This window comes from Pogoniulus pusillus, chromosome 7, assembly GCF_015220805.1.
Source record: "Pogoniulus pusillus isolate bPogPus1 chromosome 7, bPogPus1.pri, whole genome shotgun sequence".
In the NCBI taxonomy this organism is placed as follows: Eukaryota; Metazoa; Chordata; class Aves; order Piciformes; family Lybiidae; genus Pogoniulus; species Pogoniulus pusillus.
The window spans coordinates 32,609,742-32,636,282 of record NC_087270.1 but is presented as its reverse complement, the minus strand read 5'-3'; the positions used below and the strand labels follow the sequence as shown (position 1 = coordinate 32,636,282).

The following is a 26,541-nucleotide window of genomic DNA, read 5'->3' as shown; positions in this document are numbered from 1 at the left end:
GAAATCCTCAGTGGTTATATAAATGCATCTAAATGCTTTTCATTTCAAGGGCAACTGGGGTTAGGAACCACAAAAGGCCTTCAGCACTGTCATATGTAGTTAATTGCCTCTGGCCACAGGATCTCCAAAGTCTAGACACAAGAGTTGTGTGAGAAAAGCACGGCCAAAACATTTGGACACCTTGGAGTGATGGAAGGCCTGGCTGTGTAGATAATTGCTTGTGCCCCTTTGTGCCTTTTGCCTTTGGTGCCTAAAAGCCCTCAGGGGTCTGGACTTGAATGACAACACTTGGATGTTCCAGTTTGTTAAAAATCTCATCCAATGTGTAGTAAAGAGGGGAGAACCTTTGGGAGAATTGGTAAGGGTATACTTTCAGATTTAGTGTTTGGGTACTGTCTGGAAACTAGTTAGCCCTGGGAATCCAGAGAGAATATTTTGTGCCTAAATACTTAAAGCCTCTCTCTAATAGTTCTGGGCTCCTCAATTCAAGAGAGATGTTGAGATACTGGAACATGTCCAGAGAAGGGTGATGAAGCTGGTGAGAGGCCTGGAACACAGCCCTACGAGGAGAGGCTGAGGGAGCTGGGATTGGTTAGCCTGGAGAAGAGGAGGCTCAGGAGTGACCTTATTGCTGTCTACAACTACCTGAGGTGAGGTTGTAGCCAGGAGGAGGTTGCTCTCTTCTCTCAGGTGGCCAGCACCAGAACAAGAGGACACAGCCTCAGGCTGCGCCAGGGGAGATTTAGGCTGGAGGTGAGGAGAAAGTTCTTCACTGAGAGAGTGATTGGACACTGGAATGGGCTGCCCGGGGAGGTGGTGGAGTCGCCATCCCCGGGGCTGTTCAAGGCAAGGTTGGACGTGGCACTCGGTGCCATGGTCTAGCCTTGAGCTCTGTGGTAAAGGGTTGGACTTGATGATCTGTGAGGTCTCTTCCAATCCTAATAATGCTGTGATACTGTGATATGGAAGCTTACATTGCATATCTTTAATTTCACACAAAGCCCACCAGCAGCTCTTTGGAAATGCCTCACTTGAGCATTTTGCAGGCAGGGACAGGGATTGCTCCCTCATGTTGCTCACAGTTCTCTTTTTTCACTTCACTTTGCAGTTCTTCCCCTATGGAGATGCTTCAAAGTTTGCCCAGCATGCCTTCCGAACCTTTGACAAGAACGGAGATGGGACCATCGACTTCAGAGAGTTCATTTGTGCGCTGTCCATCACCTCGCGAGGCAGCTTCGAGCAAAAGCTAAACTGGGCCTTCAACATGTACGACTTGGATGGTGATGGTAAAATTACAAGAGTGGAAATGCTGGAAATTATAGAGGTGAGATCAATGTGACACTCAAGCCTCAGCATCAATAAAATTTCATTACATCTTCACCATCTTGTGATGGTTTGGGTGTTACTCACTCCCCCACGCTTAAGAAAATCCACCCAGACTAGTCTCAGCCGCTGGAAATTGAATGAAGGAAGCTTCATATTTACAGCCTAGCACAACATACAAGCAGATATTTACAAATATACAAGTTAAAATGTAATACAGAAACACAGCAGCCCTCCCAGAAACCAGAGTCCCCAGGAGGGGCTCCCAACCACCCTTCCACCTTCTCCCCACCCCTCTACCTTACCCCAGACTTCGCCTTACTTTCAAGGTAGTTTGGAGGGTTGGCCGGGGGGGTTAGGAAGCAGAAGGATTAGTTAGCAAGTTAGGGAGGGAAGTGCCTGCAGCCAGAGCCAGAGCAACTCTTGTTATCTATGTTCGTGTTCTTGTTCATATACATCTCAGCAAGTCTGTGAGTGAAGTAGACATCCCCGTTGTTTCCTTTTCAGTCTATAATCCTTCTCACCAAAACATTGTAACTAGCTTCAAACTAGCACAATGCTCTTCAGATTTTAAGCAGCCAAGGTGCCATAGTGCATCACTGAAAGTGTACATGACGTTCATTCGTGCCTCGGTGGTGCAAGCACACAAGCATTTTAATAGATGAGGGGCTTTGAGAAGTGCAGAGTAGATGCATGAATACAGGCTTTTAAATACCCAGCACAGCAGAGGATTTGCAAAGCCCATCTCGAAATTGCTTGACACCCATGAAATTACTGGATTGTAGCTCAAGTAGTTGAAACCTTACTGGAGATTAACTTCAGATGATTACAGAAATTTACAGGGATAACACCACAGTAATTTTAAGTGAGCTCTCACAGATGGCCTTTAAGATGACCACAGGAAGGATAATGTTTACCACACTCATCATCTGCCAGCAACTCACCAGACTAGTTAATACCAGATTTTGCTCACATGTACACATAGAAAGCTATTCAGAATTTGTGTGAAATATTTTCAGTGGACTGAATAAAACTCAAATAAAAACTGATCCACAGAGCAGCTTACAAGAGTTTTGCACTGTGAAACAGAATGACAAAGAAATTATGTAAAATGCTACCACTGAAATAAATCTGCCTAAAAGAGCAAAACATATTCTTCCTTAACTACATCATGTGCTAAGAAAAGCCCAAAATCTTTAGGGAAACTGTCAAATCATTTTAGTTCTGAGTATCCTTCCAGAAGATTCAATAAGAATTAAAAAACCGGGTGGCCAGGAGAGCAAACAGCATCCTGGCTTGGATCAGGAAGCATGGCCAGTGGACAAGGGAAGTTCTTCTTCCTCTGTACTCAGCACTGCTCAGGCCACACCTTGAGTACTGTGTCCAGTTCTGGGCTCCTAAATTCAAGAGAGATGTTGAGATACTGCAATGTGTCCAGAGAAGGGTGACAAAGCTGGTGAAAGGCCTGGAACACAGCCCTGTGAGGAGAGGCTGAGAGAGCTGGGGTTGTTTATCCTGGAGGAGGCTCAGGGGTGACCTCATGGCTGTCTACAGCTACCAAAAGGGAGGTTGTAGCCAGGTGGAGGTTGGTCTCTTCTGCCAGGCAACCAGCAACAGAACAAGGAGACACAGTCTCAGGCTGTGCCAGGGAGGTCTAGGCTTGATGTTAGGAGGAAGTTGTTGACAGAGAAAGTGATTTGCCATTGGAATGGGCTGCCCAGGGAAGTGGTGGAGTCACCATCCCTGGAGGTGTTGAAGAAGATCCTGGATGAAGCACTTAGTGCCATAGTCTGGTTGACTGGATAGGTCTGGGTGCTAGGTTGGACTGGATGATCTTGGAGGTCTCTTCCACCCTGGGTGATTCCATGATTTTCTCTTTGGTCTCTTTTCAAAGGCCATCTACAAAATGGTGGGCACTGTGATAATGATGAAAATGAATGAGGATGGTCTGACGCCTGAGCAACGGGTAGACAAGATCTTCAGTAAGATGGATAAGAACAAAGATGACCAGATCACACTGGATGAATTCAAAGAAGCTGCAAAGAGTGATCCTTCCATTGTATTACTCCTGCAGTGTGACATTCAAAAATGAGCTCGTGTACAACGCGTCATAGACTGCACAGAAGTTTAATGTTCCATTCAGTTTGCAGCTATTTCCACACACACAAAAATTTGCTTGGACTACCTATAAATGGACTTGCTTCTTGTGTTTGAAACACTTGTGTGCATGAGAATGTCATTTGCTAAAGAGTTTTAAAAGTATATATTATAAAAATAAACTGCCACAACGTGATGTGTGCAATGTCATTTCATAACAATCCTATTCCTCTGAAGCCTGTGCAGCAGTCTTGTGCTGCAGTGAATTATATTATTTATTGTTCATGTTTTACTGATGCTAGCTCTGTGTCTCCTAGAGTGAGTAATGTTAGTGACACTGAATTCCCATGGTAATGTTAACTGTTTATTATAAACCATGTCACCTTCTGCTGTAAAGTAGTTCTGGACAGACAGAGGGGAAGAGTTCCTCAGCTCTTTAGTCTGATCCACACACGTGCTTGTATTGTCAGTGGATGTAAATGTACTTCATTTGCATGCCTTTTAGGTTTGCCTTAATTCTTACCTCATTTGCATCCCTTCAATCTGGAAAGAGCTATGTCAGAGGAATGCAGTATATACAAAACCAACAAAAAGAAATCCTGCCAAAATGATCCCTTTAACTAAATATACATATAAATATATATATAATGTTTAAAATATTGTTTATTGGAAGTTTAAAGGTTTTATTGGAAGTGTATTGATCTTTGCCTGAATTTTCAAAAGCTTCCACAGAGGTTGCAATATATATGTCCCAAAATAAATTTATAACATTTGACCTTCTCCCCTAATTCTTACTTTGTATCTTCAGCACAGTAATAGGGAAAAAAAATACTCAGTCTTTACGTATCTGTCACTGTACAGCTAGGAAATACATATTTCATTATGAAAGCATGAAAACTTCCTTGCACTCACTCACTATCAGAGTTGCATAACAAGAATGACAAATGCTGGTATTTTGTATTTACCAACAGAGCAACTGTTTATCCTACAAGATGCTAATACTAAAATCTCACACTACACCTACTAGACAGGCCTGTGCTTACAGAGCTTTAAGTATAGTTGAGTTGCTTGGTTATAAATCTCACCTTCAAATGTTATTCCCCCCTTATGTAAGAGTCTTTCCTATGACACTGAACAACACTAGGTTTAAGAGAAAACAGATTATGTTGTTTAAACCCACAAATGAACTATAAAGTGTGATGATTGAGAAGGTCCAGTGAAGAGAACCCACCCTCCTCTTCAATCCTATGTGCATCAGTCAACTGTGTCCGTAGACGGTGGCAAGTACAAGTTCTGCACAGCCCTGGGAAAGCCCTGCAGGAATTGCATTTCCCACATTTCCCAGTCGCTTTAATCAGTTGGTTGCTTGCAGGATTTAACACAAACAAAGAGAAATCTGAGATCTTACAATTGCATGTTTTCTATTTCTTTATCTGATGAAGAAACGAGACGGGACTCTTAAAAGCTAAAAACTGAACAATAAAACGTGGCACAAACCAAATCATTCTCTGTATTTTCAAATTTAAAAAGTGAAGCTTAGCTTAAAATTGACAGAAAAGACAACAAGAAAAAGTTTGACACATTTTGCTAACTAATGTGGGAGGGGAGGGAAGCACAGAATCAATTGTTGCTACAACCACAGCCATCCTCTCATATTTAAATGTCTTTGTTTTCCAAACAGCAAAAGGCAGAAATTTCAAATACATTTTAAAATAAGCAGAATATTAGAGACTACTCTTAGCAAATTAAAGAGTGGTAAACTTTGTACATTCAGTTGTAACTTAAAATACACACTCTGAAAAGTGTTACCTGTTTCTGAAATGCGCATTCTTTCCACTTGGGGTTATACTGCTAGTTGTAGAGAGCACAGTGAAGATGCCAGGAATTTAAGCCTCTTAAGTATATGTAGACTAAAGAGAGAAGCAGTACCTCATCCTACATTTCCCTGCACTTCAAATCTACATAGATGAATGGGCTCAGTTCATTTTAATGCAGCTTAATTGCCACCCAAAGTAGCCAATAACTCACTCACAAAATGTAACGTCAGTACTGCAATTCTATCTAGGTAGCTGCTGCAGTAAATTCTGTATTTCATGCCAAGAAGATATGATCACTGCAAAAAAAAAAGTACATGCAAGCAAGCACTTCAGGAACTGTTTATTCAGAACTAATCCTCTACCATGAAAAGAGCTGCTTACAATTCAGTCAGGCACACATTTTCATCAAGAACAGTGCTAGATTAAATACAACATACTGATTTGAACCAAAGGCCAATACAGTTGTCAGCTGCTCCAGTATATCAAAGTAATTCTACAGAAAACTTGGGAGAAAGCAGAAGTGTTATTAGCTCAGTAGGACTGTGGTAATTTTCCTTAAGCTCTTTTCTCCACAAGTACTAAGGTAGGTAAATGCTTTTCTCTCAACCAAAAGCCTAGCTGCTTTGCCAGTACCCTGCTCAAGGGTGCTATGATTCTGTTGGCCCATAACCCTGGGCTTTCAGAAGTAAACACCTGAAGACTTTAAAAAGATCTCCAGACTCATCTCCTACAGTCAGAATGTGCCAGAACTGCAGCTGGCTTTCTCGATGCATTTCACTGAATTCTTGTCTAGCTTCCATATTTTAAAGAAACTTAGAAGTTTAGTACATGCTTCTGTAAAAACAACATGAAAGAACACAAAATACTACACAGCAGCTAAGCCCAAAATCGGCTACGGAGTTAAAACTTGCACTGCAATAAGCTTTTACTTAGGAATTTGTATTCAGTAAATAAGAGCAGAAACTGCAGGACTGTCCTGTGAAAAATATCAATGGCTTTTGTATCCCCATAACATAACCAATTGGGTTAATGCAGTGAATGCTTGTATTAAGTACTGCAAGTTTATTTCATTTTAACTGTTCTAGTATAGTCTCAGGGCAGAGCAGGAGGAGGCAGGGACACCCAAAAAAATGCAGGCCTACAATGCTGTGGAAAAGTTGCTGTATTATTTCCCAAAGTTTTTATTCCACTTCATTCCTTTATATGGGAAGGAGTTCTGTCACTTTAGCTTGTTAGCATGTAATGAATCTATACTTGCAAACCCACATTGTGCAAGAACTTAGTTCACTGGAATGAAGAATCTAAGTTGACAAAGCTACAGCTTGGTAGGTTTTGTAAGCTCACATCCAAAGAGACTCCAAATTCTTCCCTGTAAGCTCCTTATGAAGACATAAAAGTCTTTTCTCCTCCCCAGAGAATATACTGCAAATAAATAAATAAAGCAGAGCTAGGAAGAAATCAGCATTTTAAACTTATTTTAAATGTGTAGAGACACTAAAACATTGCCACAAGTATCAATTCTCATATTTATTAAAATATTTTAAAATATAAAAATATATATTTTAGCTTTTCCAGAAGAATAAACAGAACAAGTGGTTAAAAGAACAAAAAAAAAAAAAATTACTAGTAGCTGGTAGTTGAAAATATTAACTGAACATGTGCTTAGTTTTGCTCTGTATATATACAGTAATTCTTAGAAATAATTAAAAATAGTCTTAAAAATACAGGAATTTCTTCTTTTCCTGAGAGTATCTAACAAAAGATCCTTTTATCCAGCATCAGGAAGTAATAAACTTTACACACATTACACATTTACCCTTAAGAGTATACCATATTCCTACACAGAGATAATTAGTCCTCTTCCTCTTGCTCATTGTGTTTTCGGAATTCCAGTGTTTTTTGGCCTCTTTCAGGGTCTTGCATTCGGAAGATTCGAATACGGGAACTTGAAGGCAGAGAACTAAAAAGAAAGTGGGCATCACTTAAACAGTGCTTCTCCTCCATAGATTTTGTTACTTCCATTTCATTCTTTCCATTACATCCTTGCTTTTAAATAACCCCCATCTTTTTGCTTTGGCAGTTGCATGGGTTGAAGTTCTGTCTTCACTGAATGCATGCTGGAGCCAGGCTTCAGTAAAAGCTTAAGGTAAAAACAACCTAGGATTTCAGCCATGTGATTTCTAACAATGAAATTACCTTAATTATAGAAAAGGTATTTTTAAGAGAAATTCCAAATGAAATAGTGATCAAACAGACTTCACACCTAATCACTCACATCATGCTAAGAATGAGCAAGGTCTCTAAACATATCTTCATACAGGCTTCTCCACCAATTAATCTACTTTTCCCAAAGGAGCCTTGGTAATTTTGTTAAATTAAATGGTTGCTGAGCATGGAAATGTAACAAAATGTAAGAAAACCAAGCTGCACTTTTAAACAGTAACCCTACAGAAAAATCCTATGTTTATTGAACACAGTTTCAGAAATTCCCCACAAAGCATTTCCACTTCAATACCAACAGAATACCATTCTACTTCTCAGGGATTTTAGTAGAGGAAGACAACAAAGAGTAAATCAATTTGATTTTGAAGACTGTTTAATTATCCTCCACAGGCCTCACTCATTACATTGCACTCCTTCTAACGACAAACATCTTGAATTTACTGTAGTATTAATAGGAAAATTTGAAAATTGCAAAGTCTTTTGTTAATTTTGAGCGGGGAGAGAGAGATACAGGGCAAGAAGCTACCAGGAGCCTACTTTACATAATAAAACCTTTCCAAGAGCTGTTCTACTTAATACAAACCTACTCAAGTCCCACTGAACTACCGTATTAGCAAGCATTGTAGGGAAGAGTGTAAAACATTTCCAGAAACATCAGCAATGAACTGCTTAATTGTTGTTCTACTGCTACAAACAGTAACATTTCTTTCTCCTCACTTTTTTTTTTCCAAGTTATACTCCTTGAAACAGAACTTCCTTGTAATGCTTGTACCAGGAAATAAAACACAATGGTATTACCTCATGCTCTGTGGGGTAAGCAAAATGAACTGTCGATGCTGCTGAGAGTCAGCCACCTTTAGAATCATATCCATTGCAATTCTTCTGTTAACCATGTCCTAAAGACAGAAGATTTATCAGGTAGCCATACTGACCTTGTTCTTCACTGGTATATTAGTGCACAAGGATAAATTAATTAGAAAATAACTGACTAAAAAAACCTACAAAAATTCATCCAGATATGGTATAAGTTGGCTAAAGGAAAGCTGAAGAAAAAAGCTGGAGAAATATTAGGATTACATTCTAAAAGCTGCAAATTATAGTCTGTGAAATTCTTAAACTCTAAATTTTAGCATACATGGACAAGAGAAAGTTACTATCAGAGCATCTGCATGCTCCTCGTGAAGTTTTTATATCAACTTTAATAAGCACATCATACTTCTAACATTATTAGTATGCTGAGACGACATGGATTTTAGTAGAATAATGATTCCTGTATAATCCTGCCTCAAAATGATCTGAAACAATTTAAAGAGTGCATGAAAACTAAAATATTATGTATCTTAGGCTTATTATTTGTAAATGTTGTTGCTATTATTAGCACTGCTGTTTTGAATACAACCTTATGCATTAGGCTTACTGAAAAAGGGGTATTATTAGCAGGGGTTTAAGCTCTGCCTTTATACATTGTTGCACATCGAACCAGATATCAGATAAGCTAATGGGGCCCTCTTGTGGCGGGTCTCCAGGATTACACCAAACCTAGCTACCGAATGTGGAGACACTATGTTATGTATTTACTGACACAGCAGCGGAGGGACATCTTGTGTGGGATTATTTATAGAATAGATGACATGGAAACTCTCTGCAGTGCTTACAGTTCTGAGTACCCTCCCTTTTCTGGGAAGACACAGTTCTGCACAAGTAACCTGTAAAAGAGGACCTAAGACCTGGAACTTGGCTGAAAAACACTGACCTTCCCTTTTGAAATTCCTTAAATATTAGCTTTTTTTCTCCCCCTAGGTCTACAATTTCCAGTAAATAAATCACTGATGGGGAGGAACAACAAAGGCAAAATTAAGTAATCCAATATCATCAACTCTGCTTCACAGAACTAAGTATTTCCCTCAAACCATATCACACTGTATGTATTAGTAAGGAAATAAAATGCATTTTAAAACTGGTTGCCTATCCAGGGAAGTTGTAGAAAAAAAATGAGCTTTTTCCGTTTCAGCTGGCATTAGTATTTATTGTTCATTATTCTACACTTCAGCATCCTGGAAATGTGAAGTATATACCAGGTGAGACAGGAAACAAGCTTCAGAGTCACAAGAGTGAACTCAGTTGTTAACACTCACTCTGAAAAACAACTCACATTGATCTCAAAACTGATAGAAATCACAGTACATGCTAAACCCTGAACTGTCACAGCAATATACATAGGCAACCTGTAACAAGCACAAGAATAACTGCTTGCAAAACTATTAAAAAGTTGCATTTTATTATTTTTGAGATAACCTAAGATTTAAGCTTGTAAAATAACAGAGATGCTCACAGCCCTGGGTAACCTCAAAGGTTACAAAGCAAAGTTATCAAAATGTCTAACAAAAACTTTGTTTTGGAGGATTTGTTTTTTTGGGTTCAGGAGGGGAGTGTTATTTATTTATTATTTACTACAAATAATGCTTTAAAATCTAAGCAAGTGCAAATAACAACCCAACTCTTTCACTAATTTATACAGATCTGAATGTCAAATACAGTTTAAGTTTAAACTATACCATGTAGACATCAAATTCATCCAAACATCTGAAAGGAGATTCAGTAACGGACCACAGAGAAAGAATGAAACAAACTGTCGAGAAGGAACGTTCACCTCCTGATAAGGACCTCACATCATTAAGGACAGCTTTATCTTCCTCTCGAGGCTGAACCTTAAAATAAAAACATTACAGCAAATTTTAAGCCCAAGATGGAAACTTATAATAATAATTTTAATAGAACAATAATTTTAACATCAAGCACATTATACGTGAACAGAGAGAGATCACATGAGGGCAATGCATGCACTTTGCTGCCACTGCCATTCTGGAATGAGGTAACTTCTAATCTTTAACATTTCAAGGACCACTGCAACTTTCTCCATCACAGTAAGATACATTGAACAGACTGAATGACTCTACCAGTGCTTTTGTACTCAATTTTTTAACTTTATTAGCTATTAAAAAAAGCATTTAATAAACATCAGCCAGTATAGTTCACAATTGATTCTATCCTTTCCAATACATGTTCTAGCAGCTGATAATAATATATATAATTAATTACATATTATGATAATTTAAGTAATACAAAATAACTTACTGTAATCGAAAGTGTCTCATTCTTGTGATCAAAAAGGATTTGTCCAGAGCAAGCTCGAATACGCAATAAATGCTCAAAGTAGATTTTGCATCGTAAAGAAAGGAGCCTTAAATGAGTTAAATCAAGTAAACAAACAAACTTTAGGTTAACTTTAAAGATACAGTAAACAGGGAGAACAGTTTTTCTATCAACAGTTCCACATCATAAACTTAAATATTAAGCCTTCTGCATTAATCACATTTCCCCAGATCAATTTCGCTCTTGAGCAGGTGAAATATTGGAGAACCAGTGACATGAAGCGTCAAGATAAGAAATCAGATGCACAGGCTTTGGTATAGTATGTTCTAGCAGACTGAAAGCATTTTACATCATTCTTCCACAGCTTCATCAGAAAATGGCCACAGTCCCCTTCTTTCCTATCCAGTATTAGGACTGCACAATAAGGATAGTAAAGAATTTACAGACGTTGCTAGACTCCACAAATTAAACAGTGTTGACTGTTAGCTTCTCCCCCTGTGTCTCCTTCACCCCCAATTCTAGCATATAATTCCCAACAGACAAGACCTCACACTTCCTTCAGGAAAGAACTATGGTTCTTTAAGAAATCTTACAGTGGGATTCATACTCAAATTTGAGCACTAGAAAAAAAGATTCGAGTTGACGTACGTCAGCACCATAAGGCAAGCATCAGAATCTACAGGTAAATACTAACCTAACTGCTACTTCTATACCTCCACCTAAAAACACAGAGATTCTCTTGATCAGGACTATACTGGCATCCCCTCCAAAGAGTTCAAAAAGCTGAGTCAACACAGCTATCCTTCAATTTCTGGTGAAGGGAGTGATGAACGATAAAGGACTGTGATGGAACACAGACCATCAGTCCTTTTGAAGACCATCTGTGATAGGTACAAGACACCAAGGGAACAAAGCACGTAAGCAGAAGTGCATCTGTGGTATGGATGATCTATGAGAGTGAAAACTATAAAATTGCAGAATCCACACAAAGATCTTGAAGCTTATTCAGCACAGGGCAAAAAAGTGTTGGGCCCACAATAAAATCAGGTGAGCACAGTATCACTAATTGCATTCATGGAAAATGGATAACAGCCCAGGTGACTTCGATGCCAGTATGTTGCTGGTGTTTTATTGACCAAAACCAGCAGCAAAACAGAAGCAGAAGTGCCTTGGATTATGTCATCACAGTAGAGTACTTTGGGGTTGAAAAAAAACACAGCCTACACTGATCACATTACTTCTCCAGCTATCACTCCAGATTGCCTCTGAATCTGGGAGCAAGATTATGTTAGAAAGATCGCTATGAATACTACCTTAAATATCTCATTCTCTCAAGTATGCCCTATGAATTTCACCCTGGAATATGGGCACATGCTTACATCTACATATTAAGATTATCTAAAATTAGAGTAAAATTAACTCACCTTAAGAACTGCTTATAGATTTTGAATCTCTGGGTCATTATTTTATCCAGCAGCCCAATAAATCTCTTTAAATGCTTTACTTTAGTGCTCGCATCCTTATACCTTTCCTTTGCATCAAGAAATTGCCTGTTTTAATTAACAGAAAGTCTAGGATTAACATGAATTACAATAAAATTGAGCCATTGTTGTAAATGCTGAAAACCACTTTGATAATCAAAACATTCAAATAAAAGCTTTGAGACAATTTACACTGAAGCTAGAAGCACCTGAAAGGGACCTGGGGGTACTGGTGGATAGTAGGCTGAAGATGAGCCAGGAGTGTGCCCAGGTGGCCAAGAGAGCCAATGATATCCTGGCCTGTATCAGGAACAGTGTGGTCTCCAGGACAAGGGAGGTTATTCTTCCTCTGTACTCAGCACTGGTCAGGCCACAGCTTGAGTACTGTGTCCAGTTCTGGGCTCCTCAATTCAAGACAGATGTTGACATACTGTAATGTGTCCAGAGAAGAGCAACAAGGCTGGTGAAAGGCCTGGAACACAAACCCTATGAGGAGAGGCTGAGGGAGCTGGGGTTGTTTAGCCTGGAGAAGAGGAGGCTCAGGGGGGACCTCATTGCTGTCTACAACTACCTGAAGAGAGGTTGTAGCCAGGTGAGGGGTGGTCTCTTCTCTTAGGCAAGCAGCAACAGAACAAGGGGACACAGTCTCAAGTTGTGCCGGGTGAGGTCTAGGCTGGATGTTAGGAGGAAGTTCTTCCCAAAGAGAGTGATTGGCATTTGAATGGGCTGCCCAGGGAGGTGGTGAAGTCACCATCCCTGGGGGTGTTCAAGAAAAGCCTGGATGAGGCACTTAGTGCCATGGTCTAGTTGATTGGACACGGATGGGTGCTAGGTTGGTCTGGATGATCTTGGAGGTCTTTTCCAACCTGGTTGATTCTATGATTCTACGAGTCACTTAAACCACTACTCACAAATGAAAATTGGTAAAAAATTTTAAAGGGAACTCTTATACTAAGAACTGTCTATGATGGAGCTCCTCATGCTTAAGAACAGCCAAGGAGAGCAGTTCCTTGAGATACAGCAAGGTCAAAACCTCAAGTAACTGCCTAATTTCCACATTAGTTATCAAGTATGCTTAGTGCTAATTGCATCTCACTACAATGAGTTATGTTCTCACCATGTAGACACAACTGGGATACCTCTAAACACTAAGAGGGTATCTGATTGTTGGTAATTTCTATAGTACAGAAACTGTTCAAAATCACCAGAGGATATTTCAACACTCCTACAGCTGTTCAGTGTGAGCTGCCTGAGCAATCAGCACAGTATGTGTCCATACCTTTGCTGATGGTTTACGTACTAAAAACACACGTAAATGCATTGCGAGCCAATAAGAAAACTCTTCTTTCCCCTGTCTTTTCCATCTCATTTGAACTACTTTAGACATGAAAAGATGTCTTACTGTATTATTTCTTCTCTGTTTCCATGGCGATCATTTTCTGCGTTTATCTTTTCTCTCAAGCGATTCATTTCTGCATCAAGACTCTTAACAGTCCTGCTGACCTCTATGCGCTCCGCATAGATTTGCTTAGCTTGTGCCACTTTTCCCTAAAGTAACATTGAAAACTCAATTAATGGTTTCCTTTAAAAAAAAAAAATTTGTTTAGTCTTCACAACAGTTTTTTTTTTGTGCTATGGAAAAAACAAGATCTCTCAGCAAGAACAATGTTTTTGTATCATACTTTGAGTACAAGAAATCTAGTTATCGTTAACAATTTCACTACCTACCTATAAATGTTGTAAGTAACTTCAGTGCTAAGAAATGTAACCACCTGAGATCTTTAATATAGTCACAGTTATCTAGCTAATACAGATAAATAAGGAACAAAAAAATCACCATATTAACAGGACAGTCTTCCAAAAGTCTTAGACAATGTGATTTCACAGCTAATAATGTTTCATTAAATGTCTTACAAACATGAGGTATGAGGTCTGTACAAGCAAACAAAAAAACCTAGCATCAAAATACTAACAGTATAATCCAATTTAACTCATGAATTTTAATTCACTTTAACTTTTTCATTTCAAAACACGGAAGAAATAAGTCCTAAATAGATAACCCCTAATTCATCTGTCAAGACAGAAAAGATCCTCTGTCAGATAAAAAGAAGCCTTGATGAATGTACACAAAATTATTTTTAATTGCTTTAGACAGACATCTTAGAGATGAGAATATTCAGTGTAGCGAAGTATTAATATGGTCTCTATGTTATACAAGTGGAATGAGTCATTATTAAATGTTAGAAGGATCATGACCATCTGACTTGAATAAAAAACACGACACCTACCTCTAATTCTTTTTCTCTGGCAGCTAGTAATTCTTTGTGCCTTTTGACACAAGCTAAGTGTTCCTTCTGTTTGTTTTGATAGTGCTGCAAACAACGTTTACTGTTTTCCACTTCTGAGTCAGCTTGGTTTAATTCATCCTGTTTGAAGTAGATCAATGTGTGAGCTGTTTGGTGCAGATTCCTAAGCACCTCTTTAATGCTTACTTTCTCATCACAGGTAATTATCTTGGCTTTAACACAGTCTAACTTTTTTTTTTGTTGTTGGTTTTTTTTTTTCAGTAAAACTACTCCTTCTAAGGTCCAGGAGCTTTAACAGTGTGATGGTTTGGGCGTTACCTGCCCCCCTACACTTAAGAAAATCACCCAGACTAGACTCAGCTAAGATGGGAATTAGAATGAAGCTTCAAATTTACAGCTTAGCACAATACACAAGCAGGTATTTACAATACATACAGCTATAGACAGAAATATACAACTTAGAAAAGTAATACAGAAACACAACACCACTCCCAGAAACCAGAGTGCACAGGAGGGGCTCCCAACCACCCTTCCACCTCCTTTCCACCCCTCTACCCTATCCCAAACTTTGCCTTACATGCAAGGTGAGTTTGGAGAATCGGCCAGGGGGGTTAGAAAGCAGAAGGATTGGTTAGACAGCAGGTTAGGGAGAGAAGTGCAGATAGCCAGAGCGAGCATCTCTGTTATCTATGTTTGTGTTCTTGTTTTTATACACCTCAGCAAGCCTATGAGTGAAGTAGACATCACCATTGCCTCCTTTTCACAGCCTATAATCTAATTCTTCTCACCAAAATATTCCAGCGGGCTTCAAACTCACATAAACAGCTTTTTAAAAATGCTTGAGGATGCCTGAATCCTTGGGAAAATCCTTCCTTTCTCTTAAACCTCCATTTATTTTTTATGTCACATTCTTGTGAGAGCTTCTAAAGTCAGTGTGAAATCAGCCAGAACTGCATTTCTGTGTGAGAACTCAGTGTTCTTTTATACTTATTATGTAGACCACAGCAACTTCTATGCTACATAAATGTTGATACCGTCAAAGAAGTATCACAGCTTTCCAGAGAGATAAAGATGTATAATGATAATTTTATTAAACCCTGTCTACACTTGAACAATATCATGTTCAAAACATTGCCAAGTCTATTTTTTTTTATATGCTTCAGATGGAATGTTCTGTTCCCATGTTCACAGGTTGACTTCCACCATTTCAGGAAGGAGCATCCTCTCCTCTCCTGTCTCCCTTTAAATTCCCCTTAACATGCTAAGGGAAGGAATTAAAAACTCAGTAAGAATTTTTTTCTACCTTAATTGGGCCAGCAATTTCTTCTATTTGATGAATTTTTTCTTTCATTTCTTCCAATTTATTTTCAGCTATTTGGAGAGTATTTTTCAGTTCTTCCATTTTCCCGCTTTGTTGTTGCATTACTTGTTTTACAGATTCCATCTTACTTTTATTTTCTTGAGCTTCATCTTCCTGTCAAAATATATTAAAATGAAGAATAAAATGAAGATATACATTAGCACATTACTGTACAAGACTTTCATCACTATTAGGGTACAAGATTACAAGCAATACTCTGTAACTGCTAATAAGCAGCTCAATATAACTCTCACTGAGGCCCAAAACAAAAACGACAGAACTTGTAGAAGACCATGAAATCAAACTGTGAAAAAGTGGTATTTCCTAATTAACTGACTAAAAATTAAGGGTACTTTATTTAGGAGTTGTGATGAGAAGACTAAAATACTAGGATTTTGGGAAGACTTTGCCTAACTGGGAATAATATGTAAATTAAATCTTTTTTCATGATCAAACAATTGTGAAATCAAAGGAGCAATGAAAGACAAACACAAAGTCAAAGAACAGCAATTAATCCATAGCAGTGGTCAGAAATGTAGGGAAAAAAAACTCAAAATCCAAACAACCAAGAAAGTGTCAGGGATTGAGCTGACTCTGCTGACAGATCATCAATACTATACTGAAGTCATGTCAGCTTTAAAATGAAAGTGCTGGCTGGAGGAAAATATCAGGAGGCTTGAAGTTCAGACCATAATATGAGAGGCTTCCTGTTTGTGGCTTCTGCTTCCAGTTTTCAGGTTTGGTGTGTTGGTCTTTCCCAGCTGGCATACTTGGATGGGGTGGGGGGGTAATTTTGTCACTGGCTTCTGCTGCTGCTTCTGCTTTTGCTAAGGTAACTATGCAGCGTTTCATCTCAGTAAATTCCTTATCTTATTCAGAGTTCCTTTTTTTTTTTTAGTTACTCTCTCCCATCTATGAGGAGGGAGCTTGTGAGAACAGGCTGTGTCAACACAAGACAGCAAGGAGGAAGAAAAAGCTACACATATAAAAGCATAGATAGACAGATCTATATCTATAAAGATAGTTTTATAAGACCATAACCAGAAGGCAATGGTAAAAATGTTATTAAAAAGTGCCCAGTATTTTTAAACGGAAAGATATTCTACAAATAGGCAATAACTATTTTTCCATCTCACCATAAGGAAAAAAGACTTTTTTTGAAACCAACAGAACTAGATTAGCTAGAAAAGACCTTAATCAACACTGATCCTTTGCTCTGAATGATTTGTGAGATGTTTGTTTACTTACATCCACACGAGTGCACACACTGAAAGACAGATTACTGAAAAAGTGTAAGTTTGTGCCAACAGCAGAAGTGAAATAAAGAATTCTTTTTTCTAGACAATTTGGCCTCTATTGATCCCAGATAAAATAGTGGGAAAAGTTGCACAGAGTTGAACTGAAACAACCATAATCAGGATTATTGTTAACCTATCAGGATGACTCTCAGAGTCTAAGTCTTAGCCATTTATGCATTAGCTTATTACAGAGTAACAGTTGAAATTCATGGCCACCAACATACAAATCACAACAGGTTATCAAACATGTTTTTGTTTACTATGTGTGTATTCTAAGAACACATGGATAAGAATAAGAACTTTGAAGGAGCCATATGATACTTCCCTAGGGTGACTTCTGCATTTTAAAACTTTAGCATGGTGGAACTACAGCAAAACAAGAAATGGTGAGTTCCAGGCAGAATGGCAGTACTGTGACATTAATTATGATTCAGAGTGGCTTTTACCTATGCTTTGATGATGCCACTTCTGACCTCCAAACCTACAGTACTGCAGGTTTGGAACAAAGGAAGAAAATAGAATAAATATACTTTTACAATGCCACCATAAATCTGCATTGCTACTGGTTTAATAAAGGACAAAAAGGAAAAAAAAAGGGGGTGGGGAGGAATTGAACAAAAAGAAGGAAAAAAAGACACCAAAAATAATTAAAAAGATGCCATTGACACAGCTGTAAAAATATTCTATGAAGTGTTATACAGTCTTCACTGTTTATCCAACTTGTACACTAGTTGAAAACTTACTGTGTTTACTTCAAAACACTGCCAACATTAAAAGACATTATATTTCACATCCTTATTAGACATAATTTGGTAACCTATTTTTACCAGTGTACGGATGTCCACTGAATGGTGTTCTTCCATATTTTCAAGATCTGCTATTTCTGCATTTGTTGTTCTTATTTTTATCTGAAAACAAAAAGAAAATAAGTGTTCTTAAGCTTATCTAAAGAGATTTTGATTAAGAGAAGACAGAAAGTATGGTATTTGGTATTTTAGTTTTGCTGGTTCTTACTTGTTATTTACTGAATATAAGCTTATATAGTGTGTATTGTCTTACAACTGTAATATCATTTGCCACCATAAATATATATATATCTTATCTAGAAGTACTGGAAAACAAAGAAAGAAGGATAATAGTTGTAAAATGCTTTATAAAGAAATTAAAATTCAGGAAACAAAGGTGCAATATTCAATATATTAAAAGGAGCTGAGAATATAAATCAAAAGCATAAAACAAAACAATTATGGGAATGAAGATGTAAGGCTCAACAAATAAAGGGGAGGGAAGCAGGGAAGAGCAGAGTATCAAATATTGCAGCAAATTCCTATTTGTGTCATAAAAAAGCAGTAGGAATTTGTGAGAATTAGCATGAAGGAGAATAAGAACCACATATGCTAGTATTGATGTGGCCTCCACTGTTCTGTCCTAAATGATGAAAGTACGCAATAAAAGGATAAATATTGAAAACTCCTATCCACTCAAAATACATTGCAATAGTCAAAATGAAATAAGGAAAGTCTGACTAATTTCTGAAAACTAACACTGTACCTAATTTTACCTGCAGTTCTTTTTGGTGTCGTCGATGACTTTGAAGATGACCTTCATTCTGCCTAATATCATTTTCAGTAGAGTATAAACGTTGTTGAGATGCTGTCAGTTGTGCCCTTTTGCTTTCAATTTCTTTCTCCAAGTGACTTTTGAAACAAAGCAATATTGAGATACATTACACAGGTACTACTTATTACACACAGAGAAATACACAAAAACTAAATGCACGAAAGACAAATGCACCCACATAAAAAAAAAACCTTAACTTTGTTATATGCATTGGATGATTTTAACGATCAATAAACACAAAAACTCTACAGCTGAACTCCTGTGTGATAACCAGCAGTTAGATGCTTGATGATCCTAGTTCAGCATCTAGTAGATAAATCAGACATGTAGCTTGACCTATCCATATAACCCACTAGCACTTTTCACAAACAGGCCAAATCTTTGAACCAAATAGCAGTGTTACTTCTAAAAGTACTACTGCGTCTTGAAATGAAGTAACATACATTGACTAGGGAAAAAACACTTCCAATCAGAGAGAAGAGACACTAACAGAGATGTGTGAAACATACTTTTTAAAGTCTCATATATTTTCTTCTACAAAGGTGCTCATGTCCAGAGAATACCATAATCAATTTTTCAGTTTGTGGTAAAACTACTTGAAATGCAAAAAACAACTACACTTTGTTATTACTATTTATAGACAGCAAAACTTTGATAGCATCTTTCACCCCTACAAAAGATAGGGGAAGCTTCACTAATATCACAATATAAAGAAAATGCAAACAAGTATTTCATCCAAATTTTGCTATAGATACATGAAATAAACTGATTAAACCTGATTCCAGATTCAGTGTTTAATAAATCACATATACTATTCAAGATAAATGTGTCACTGCTTTAGGCTGAGTTCTGAACTGAAAGGGAGGTATAGTAATATTGGTAAAGAAATTACTTTGACAGTTTAAAAGTTAAGATAAACTTTGAGTGAAGTTCATTACATACTGACATGAACAAAGCACAGTTAATTTGCATATTTAAAACCTTTTGAGTTTACAGAAATATGTATTTTTTTAACATTCAGTTCAGTCTACACTATTAGCCATTAATACTAAAATTACAATATTTAATTAGTATGCCTGTAATAAAAACAGAGCTTTAAAATAAGATTATTCTATTGTTACCAATCTATTTGGTGGCAGTTCAAATTTCTAAGCCTTACACTGAGACACTTATTACAGAGAATCATAGAATCAACGAGGTTGGACCAACCTATTCCCCAGCCCTATCCAGTCAACTAGACCATGGCACCAAGTGCCTCATACAGTCCTTTCTTGAACACGTCCAGGGACGGTGACTCCACCACTTCCCTGGGCAGCCCATTCCAATGCCAATGACTCTCTCTGGCAAAAACTTGCTCCTAACATCCAGCCTATACTTCCCCTGGCACAACTTGAGACTGTGTCCCATTATTCTGTTGCTGGTTGCCTGGGAGAAGAGACCAACCCCCACCTGGCTACAAACCTCCCTTCAGGTAGTTGTAGACAGCAATGTGAAGTCAAATGTCTGAGAAAACACAGATTAAAGTTTAAAATCAGCAGCATGTCTCAACATAACTTCGGTTTGAATCACCAGGCTTCCTTTGCTGTAAACTATGATACCACTGCTCAGGTATTAGATTTCTGAAGAAACAGCTTTGATCCACGCTCTTTTTCAGCAAGTCAGAAATAAAAATGAAGATAGCTACATTTCCTGGAGCATTCAGCCCAGCAAAACCCTGCTTGTTGGGCAAGCTTTACATGCCTCACGCTGAAAAAGATCAAGGTCCAACTCAGGTTTCTACCTACCACAGCAAAGCACTGAAATAAACATTTTCCAGAATTCTCAGAAAGGAAATGAAAATCTCTAAAGAAAATGGGGAGACTAGAGAGCAGACTGCATGCAGCAAGTGCACATTTTACAAACACAGCACCACAAGATGCTAACCTTATTTCTGCTTCAACATCTTGGCTTAGAAACTTGGGTCTGAGGTAATTAGAAGAATAGTATCGTCTTTCAAAGACTTGATCACCTTCAGCAGTGAATGCTTCTTTACAGTTTTTGGGGGGCTGATTGCGCTGCATTACTTCCCGAGCTTTATTGCTACTCTGAAAAATAGAATGGCTTTATCATACCAACAGAAAAGCAAACATAACTAGAGATATCAATTTAGAAGTTGTCTAAAATTCTCATCCAGAAATTATTTCAATTCCTAACAAAAGAAATACAGTAATAAAAGTTCATGGAAAAAATTATCACAAATCTGCTTTTTTTATTCAACCAAGACATTTCTCAAAAACTGCCTATTTTTTCCATTACAAATTCATCTGCATTGTAAGTTCTGTAGTCTGATTAGTCCCTTGTAACTTGCCAAAAGAGAGGGGAATAAAAAGTAAAAAAATCACTATGCAAAAGGTCACTGCAAAGATATAGTTGATTATCAAATGTGGAATGCACATATAGGAAACCACCTTCCCAAAAAACCTAACCACCTGAGAAGTATGTCAAACTGCATTCAGCTCAGGCCTGGAGAAACATGCTGGTGAAAAACCACTGCAAGTGCCAGGCTCAATGGTCACAATTGCCTTTGTCCAAGGCAAAAAGAGTATGAAAACCAGTGGTTGGGTTAAGGCAGAGGGACAAGAACAAAGCTGGCTTTCCTGACGTGAGAAAAGCCTCAAACTTCAGCCATTAGGTGCCTGATTCAGGAGCAGCCACACTTAATAAACAGTCATGTCAGCTCTGCACTAGACAAAGCATAAACCGCCTCTTTTTCAGCAAGAATGTCAAAGGACAAACTGGGACAAGTGGTTTTGGAGAAAAACAAGATCCACAAAAAGCAAGCATTATCAGTTCTGTTGCCTGCAGAATAGAAAGTATTCTTAAAACACAAAACCATAAAAAGCCACCAGACCTCTCACCACCCCTCCCATCAATCACCTCATTAAAATCCTACTTAATATCTGATTATTGCCATTTTTTATTTTATCAGATTCTATATACAACCATGTTTCTTAGCACTCTCTCATCAAAAATGCTTTAACCCTGCAGAGTCCAAAGGGGGTCTGTTGTTGTGGTAGGTGAAAAACATATTAGGCAGTCAATGCTAACAGGTGACTGATCATTTCACATAGAAGTGAACAGCTGAATATCCAAAAGGGAACTTTTGAACATTTCAAGCACAAGTCTGCAACAGCTACAAAGGGTACCAAGCTATTAGCTCATGGCTGCAACCAGTAGGGGCTGGCTGCAAATTACCTTGATAACACCTGGACTACACAAAACTGACATATTCTCAATCCACCAATAGAGAGACATGAGAGAGAAACACCTGTTAGGAGGCTGATGTCACACACAGGGACTATTCAGACTAGGAAACTAGACCACCTGGAAGCCCAGAAATGTGGTGGTGAGTATCCCAGAAACAAACAGGGACAATTCTAGAAACGCACAGGGAGAGACCTGTAGAGAAATTCCAGGGAATGCTTGGGGACTTTGGTCACTAACAGCTCACACAGATTATCTCTGAGCAGGTGCACCACAGAAAGTGACAAGATTTTCTGCCTGGCCTTCCCTGACCAGCAGAGATCTTCCTACTGCAGACAGAAATCGTGGTGGTGTTGGGTGGTACAGAGAAACAAGTGTGCGGAAGACTAAAAGCCTCATCTTGATGATTCTTGAACAAATCCCACTAACTAAATCCATCAGAGGATGTCATTTTACTCCGTCTCAACTATGATAGAAAATAGTGTTTAAAATGGGCTAGCAACAGTTTATTGAATGCCAAGAAAGCCTTACTGGAGAGCCCTCCAGTGGTTATGTACGTGTGTGTACTGCACTACAACTGATAACTGAGACAGCAGGAGTCTGCTGAGCCATCTGGGCCCTCTCCTGTCTTCAGAAGGGGAGGAAAAAAAAACCAAAGAACCCATTATGTTTCTCTGCCTCTTTTTTCCACTACAGACACTGTCAGTGAAGGTATTGTATATGCTTCATGCAAAAAGAAAATGCTTTTTCTTTAAAGTCCCTTACTTTGATCAGCAGGACTGTTTCTATACCCCTTGCATCGATCAGACAATTGGCAACCATCGGATGATCTATTTCCAACGCTGTGAGAACTGATGGGAATTCTGGATGATAAACTGCACTGAAGAAAACGAGAATAAACACCATTCATAAAGGTCACATCAGACTCCTTAACAAAAACAACCAAAAAAATTACAAATAGTTCTTTTCGACTAACAGTTGGAAACATCAAGGTTATGCAATAAAATCCAAAACATTACTTACCCACGCCTAACATCATAAACATTATTCCGAAATTTATTTACAATTATTTGAGGTCTACTTCCACGTGGATAATATTCTGACATCAACTGCTGGAGAGTTCTTTCATCGTTATGATTATCACAGCAAAATGCCTGAACTAGGCTCTTTAAACAAGATTCAATAGCCAAGGTCAGTTCAGCATCTTTCGGATGAATGAAAGCACCTAAATAAACATAAGGACACGGCTTTAGAATCATAGAATCAACCAGGTTGGAAGAGATCTCCAAGATCATCCAGTACAACCTAGCACCCAGCCCTATCCAATCAACTAGACCATGGCACTAAGTGCCTCATGCAGTCTTTTCTTGAAGACCCCCAGGGACAGTGCCTCCACCACCTCCCTGGGCAGCCCATTCCAATGCCAATCACTCTCTCTGTGAAGAACTTCTTCCTAACATCCAGCCTATACCTACCCTGGCACAACTTGAGACTGTGTCCCCTTGTTCTATTGCTGCTTGCCTAAGAGAAGAGGCCACCTCCCACCTGGCTACAATGCCCCTTCAGGTAGTTGTAGACAGTAATAAGAACACCCCTGAGCCTCCTCTTCTCCAGGCTAAACAGGCCCAGCTCCCTCAACCTCTCCTCATAGGATTTGTGCTCCAGGCCCCTCACCAGCTTTGTTGCCCTTCTCTGGAAATGTTCCAGCATCTCAACATCCTTCTTGAATTGAGGGGCCCAGAACTGGACACAGGACTCAAGGTGTGGTCTGACCAGTGCTGAGTACAGGGGAAGAATAACCTCCCTTGACCTACTGGCCACACTGTTCCTGATGCAGGCCAGGATGCCATTGGCTCTCTTGGCCACCTGGGCACACTGCTGGCTCATGTTCAGTTTACTGTCTATCAGTACCCCCAGATCCCTATATTCTGTAACAAAACATACAGAACATTCATTTTTACCACCACAGAGGCTTTTGGGGTTTTTATGGGTTCTTTTTTTTTGTGGTTTGTTTGGTTATTTTTTAACCTAAAATAAATCTCTTTCACAAAAAAAAAGAAATAAAATAATAAGAAAGTTAACTAAGACAGCTCCACAACTATCTACAATGACAATACAGACATACAATTTCTCATTCTATAGAGGCTCCTACACATATTCAGAGCCCAGCACTTTCTTCCAAGACCTTTAACTTTCATTTAGGTATCAGTTTTTTGGCAGACAGCAAGACTATTATCAAGGAAATGACTAGTTATGAAGAATTTAGTGCCTTAAAGGTGAAGGCAGAGGAACAACTATTCTGCAAAGTTAAACAAACATGAAGATTTCCATTTTATCACCTGCCTTCAGTAGTACATGCATTTGCACATTCTTAGCCTGCAGTGAATGCCAAGTACTTAAGTACTTGCTCTTTACATTTGCATCCAAAATATGCTGAATCCATTACTATCATTCATAAACTGGAAACAAAAGTCACTGTTGGAGCTGGTAAAAAAAAACAAAACAGACTTTACAAGAAAATTTCATTTTTTTCTACCTGAGTTGCTCCATGCAAAACATCCCCAATTTTGATAAGTCCACAAGTCAGTAACTAGACATTTTGAATAAAAACTGCCCAGGAGCTGGATAGCATCAAGGAAAAAGCAGTCAAAGCACAGTACTCAGATGTTTAGAGGATAGAGGAAGTCAGAGGGATGCATTAAAAGTTTACCTTCATAACTATATAAATGTCTTAACAAAAACAGCTGGAAAATGAGAAACCAGTAGGTGTTAGCTAGTTCATGTAATAAGGCCAGAAGCAAAAGATAACCTACCAAGATAAAGCCTTTAGTCCAGGAAGCACAGAAGAAAGGTACATCTGAAGCTCCTTAAAGAATAAATAGTTTTTCTAAATGTCATGGTAGGCCTGAATAGGCCAGAATAGGCTTATACATGTCCTGGCCTACCCAGACATATTTGTCTGCTATCCCTCCTTTTGTTATGGGGAGAAGCAACCATGGAAAACAGGACAAAGAACCTGGAGCCACTAAGTCTAAGGACTCTGGCTTGCCCAGACTTGTTTTGCTCCTGTTAACGTCCTGTGGTAAATAAGGTACATACACTTGGCTTGTGCCTACCTTGTGCAAGGCCTATGTTTTTCCCAGATTTGGGTAAAGCAAGCCTATGGCTTCACCTAATATGGTCAAGCTTGGATAACTGCCATTGTAATTGGCTATTCTGTGTCCAAGGGTCCGTTAGACTCGGGCTGTATTGATAAAAAGAGATGAGCAGGTAACACAACACGCTCCTGCCATTGTATTCATGCCTGCTGTTGCCTGCTGCTATTGCTCTCTGCTTCTGGAAGCATTCTGCCTCACTGCCTTATTGTATCCTGAAAACTCCATAGCCTCAAGTTTACCAGGAACAGGCTCTAAATACCTCCACACAATTGGCCTGCATAGCCAGCATGACATCATGCTAAGACTGCACATTGCAAGACATCCTGCCTACACCTGCCAAGACAAGGAGTCCTGGAGACACAGAGATCATCCAGAGAAGCTAGGATAAGGCCAGAGATTGTGTGTCTCCTTTCCCCAGCACCTACTTGAAGCCTGGGAAGAATCTGAAGCCTCAGCAGCTGACAGGACAGTAAAAGAATTCCCCAAAAGCATCTGGGTACTGTCTGAAGCTGTAGCTAGCCCTACGAGTCAGGAAATAATATTTTGGGAGTAAGTGCTTAGAGCCTCTTGTAATTCACCACTGCCTTCTGCCATAAGCAGAAAGGCGCTTCCCGAGTCCATCTAGTGGACAAGTGGTATATTGACCACAAGCACCTTCTCTTCCAGTTCAATTAATGTTTATATATTTTTGCTAGTTATTTCTAGATCTATTCTTTTGTATAATGTTTCCATGACTGTGTAAAGAACCAATTATTATTAAAATTAGGGGAGGAGGGGGCAAGACTCCTGAGTATCAAAATTAATAAACAATATTAATTTTGGAAAAATATCATCTCACATTAATCAATTACCCCCTCCATAACACTAAACAGATCATTCTTTACATTAGCAGCCATAAAATTACTTCTATGAGGGAAGTATGTCTTTTTTTAGCTGGTGTTCTTACCTAAAGGTCCAATAGGTTTGTGTTTAAAACGTCCTTGCCTATAGGCTGTTTCAACTGCTTGAAGAAATGCTGGTATATGTGGGCCAAACCTTTTCAAGGTATTTGTTTTACTTTCTTTTATGTCTCTCAGTTGTTTCTGCTTGGCATCCAGTGACTGTTTAACATCAGAGTCTTCTCTCCTAAGAGGACAGACATTTCTTCAGTGCCAACAACTTATGAAGCTTTAATTTGATTAAATTCTCATTTTTCAAGTACTGAAAGGACAGTACATCAAGACCTCAACATCTCAGCATACAGCCAGCTACATACATGCAATAATATTTTCATAATTTCAAGAAATATGAGACAAAAAAGCAAGCAATTACTACATTGCAGTTTTACAAGACCTCTTTTGTTTATACTAAATTTATTTTATTTCTAAATATATGCTCCAATTTCACTGTCTTCTACGAAGGTCTCCAACAGAACACAAAGTAACTTGGTCACAATAATTGATTACAGACATTTAAACTAATA

General features: G+C 38.6%; 2 protein-coding genes across 8 annotated transcripts in view; one reads left to right on the top strand and one right to left on the bottom strand.

Moving 5' to 3' along the window:
- Positions 1-4,921, top strand: part of VSNL1 (visinin like 1) — a 96,327-nt gene extending 91,406 nt beyond the window's left edge. For all 3 annotated transcript variants that reach the window (XM_064146422.1, XM_064146420.1, XM_064146419.1), the window contains exons 3-4: positions 1,109-1,324; positions 3,218-4,921. In XM_064146422.1, the coding sequence (XP_064002492.1) occupies positions 1,109-1,324; positions 3,218-3,415 (414 nt within the window). In that variant the 3' untranslated portion in view covers positions 3,416-4,921. The remainder of the gene's footprint in view (positions 1-1,108; positions 1,325-3,217) is intronic.
- A 641-nt stretch (positions 4,922-5,562) lies between these two features.
- The window catches only part of SMC6 (structural maintenance of chromosomes 6), a 39,823-nt gene continuing 18,844 nt past the window's right edge, over positions 5,563-26,541 (bottom strand). For all 5 annotated transcript variants that reach the window (XM_064146413.1, XM_064146411.1, XM_064146412.1 and 2 more), the window contains exons 15-28: positions 26,026-26,204; positions 22,945-23,146; positions 22,687-22,801; positions 20,602-20,762; positions 18,620-18,755; positions 17,886-17,966; positions 15,704-15,874; positions 14,383-14,520; positions 13,497-13,642; positions 12,038-12,163; positions 10,596-10,701; positions 10,016-10,168; positions 8,259-8,356; positions 5,563-7,197 (exon numbers count right to left, since the gene is read on the bottom strand). In XM_064146413.1, coding sequence (XP_064002483.1) covers positions 7,089-7,197; positions 8,259-8,356; positions 10,016-10,168; positions 10,596-10,701; positions 12,038-12,163; positions 13,497-13,642; positions 14,383-14,520; positions 15,704-15,874; positions 17,886-17,966; positions 18,620-18,755; positions 20,602-20,762; positions 22,687-22,801; positions 22,945-23,146; positions 26,026-26,204 — 1,921 coding nt within the window. In that variant the 3' untranslated portion in view covers positions 5,563-7,088. The remainder of the gene's footprint in view (positions 7,198-8,258; positions 8,357-10,015; positions 10,169-10,595; positions 10,702-12,037; positions 12,164-13,496; positions 13,643-14,382; positions 14,521-15,703; positions 15,875-17,885; positions 17,967-18,619; positions 18,756-20,601; positions 20,763-22,686; positions 22,802-22,944; positions 23,147-26,025; positions 26,205-26,541) is intronic.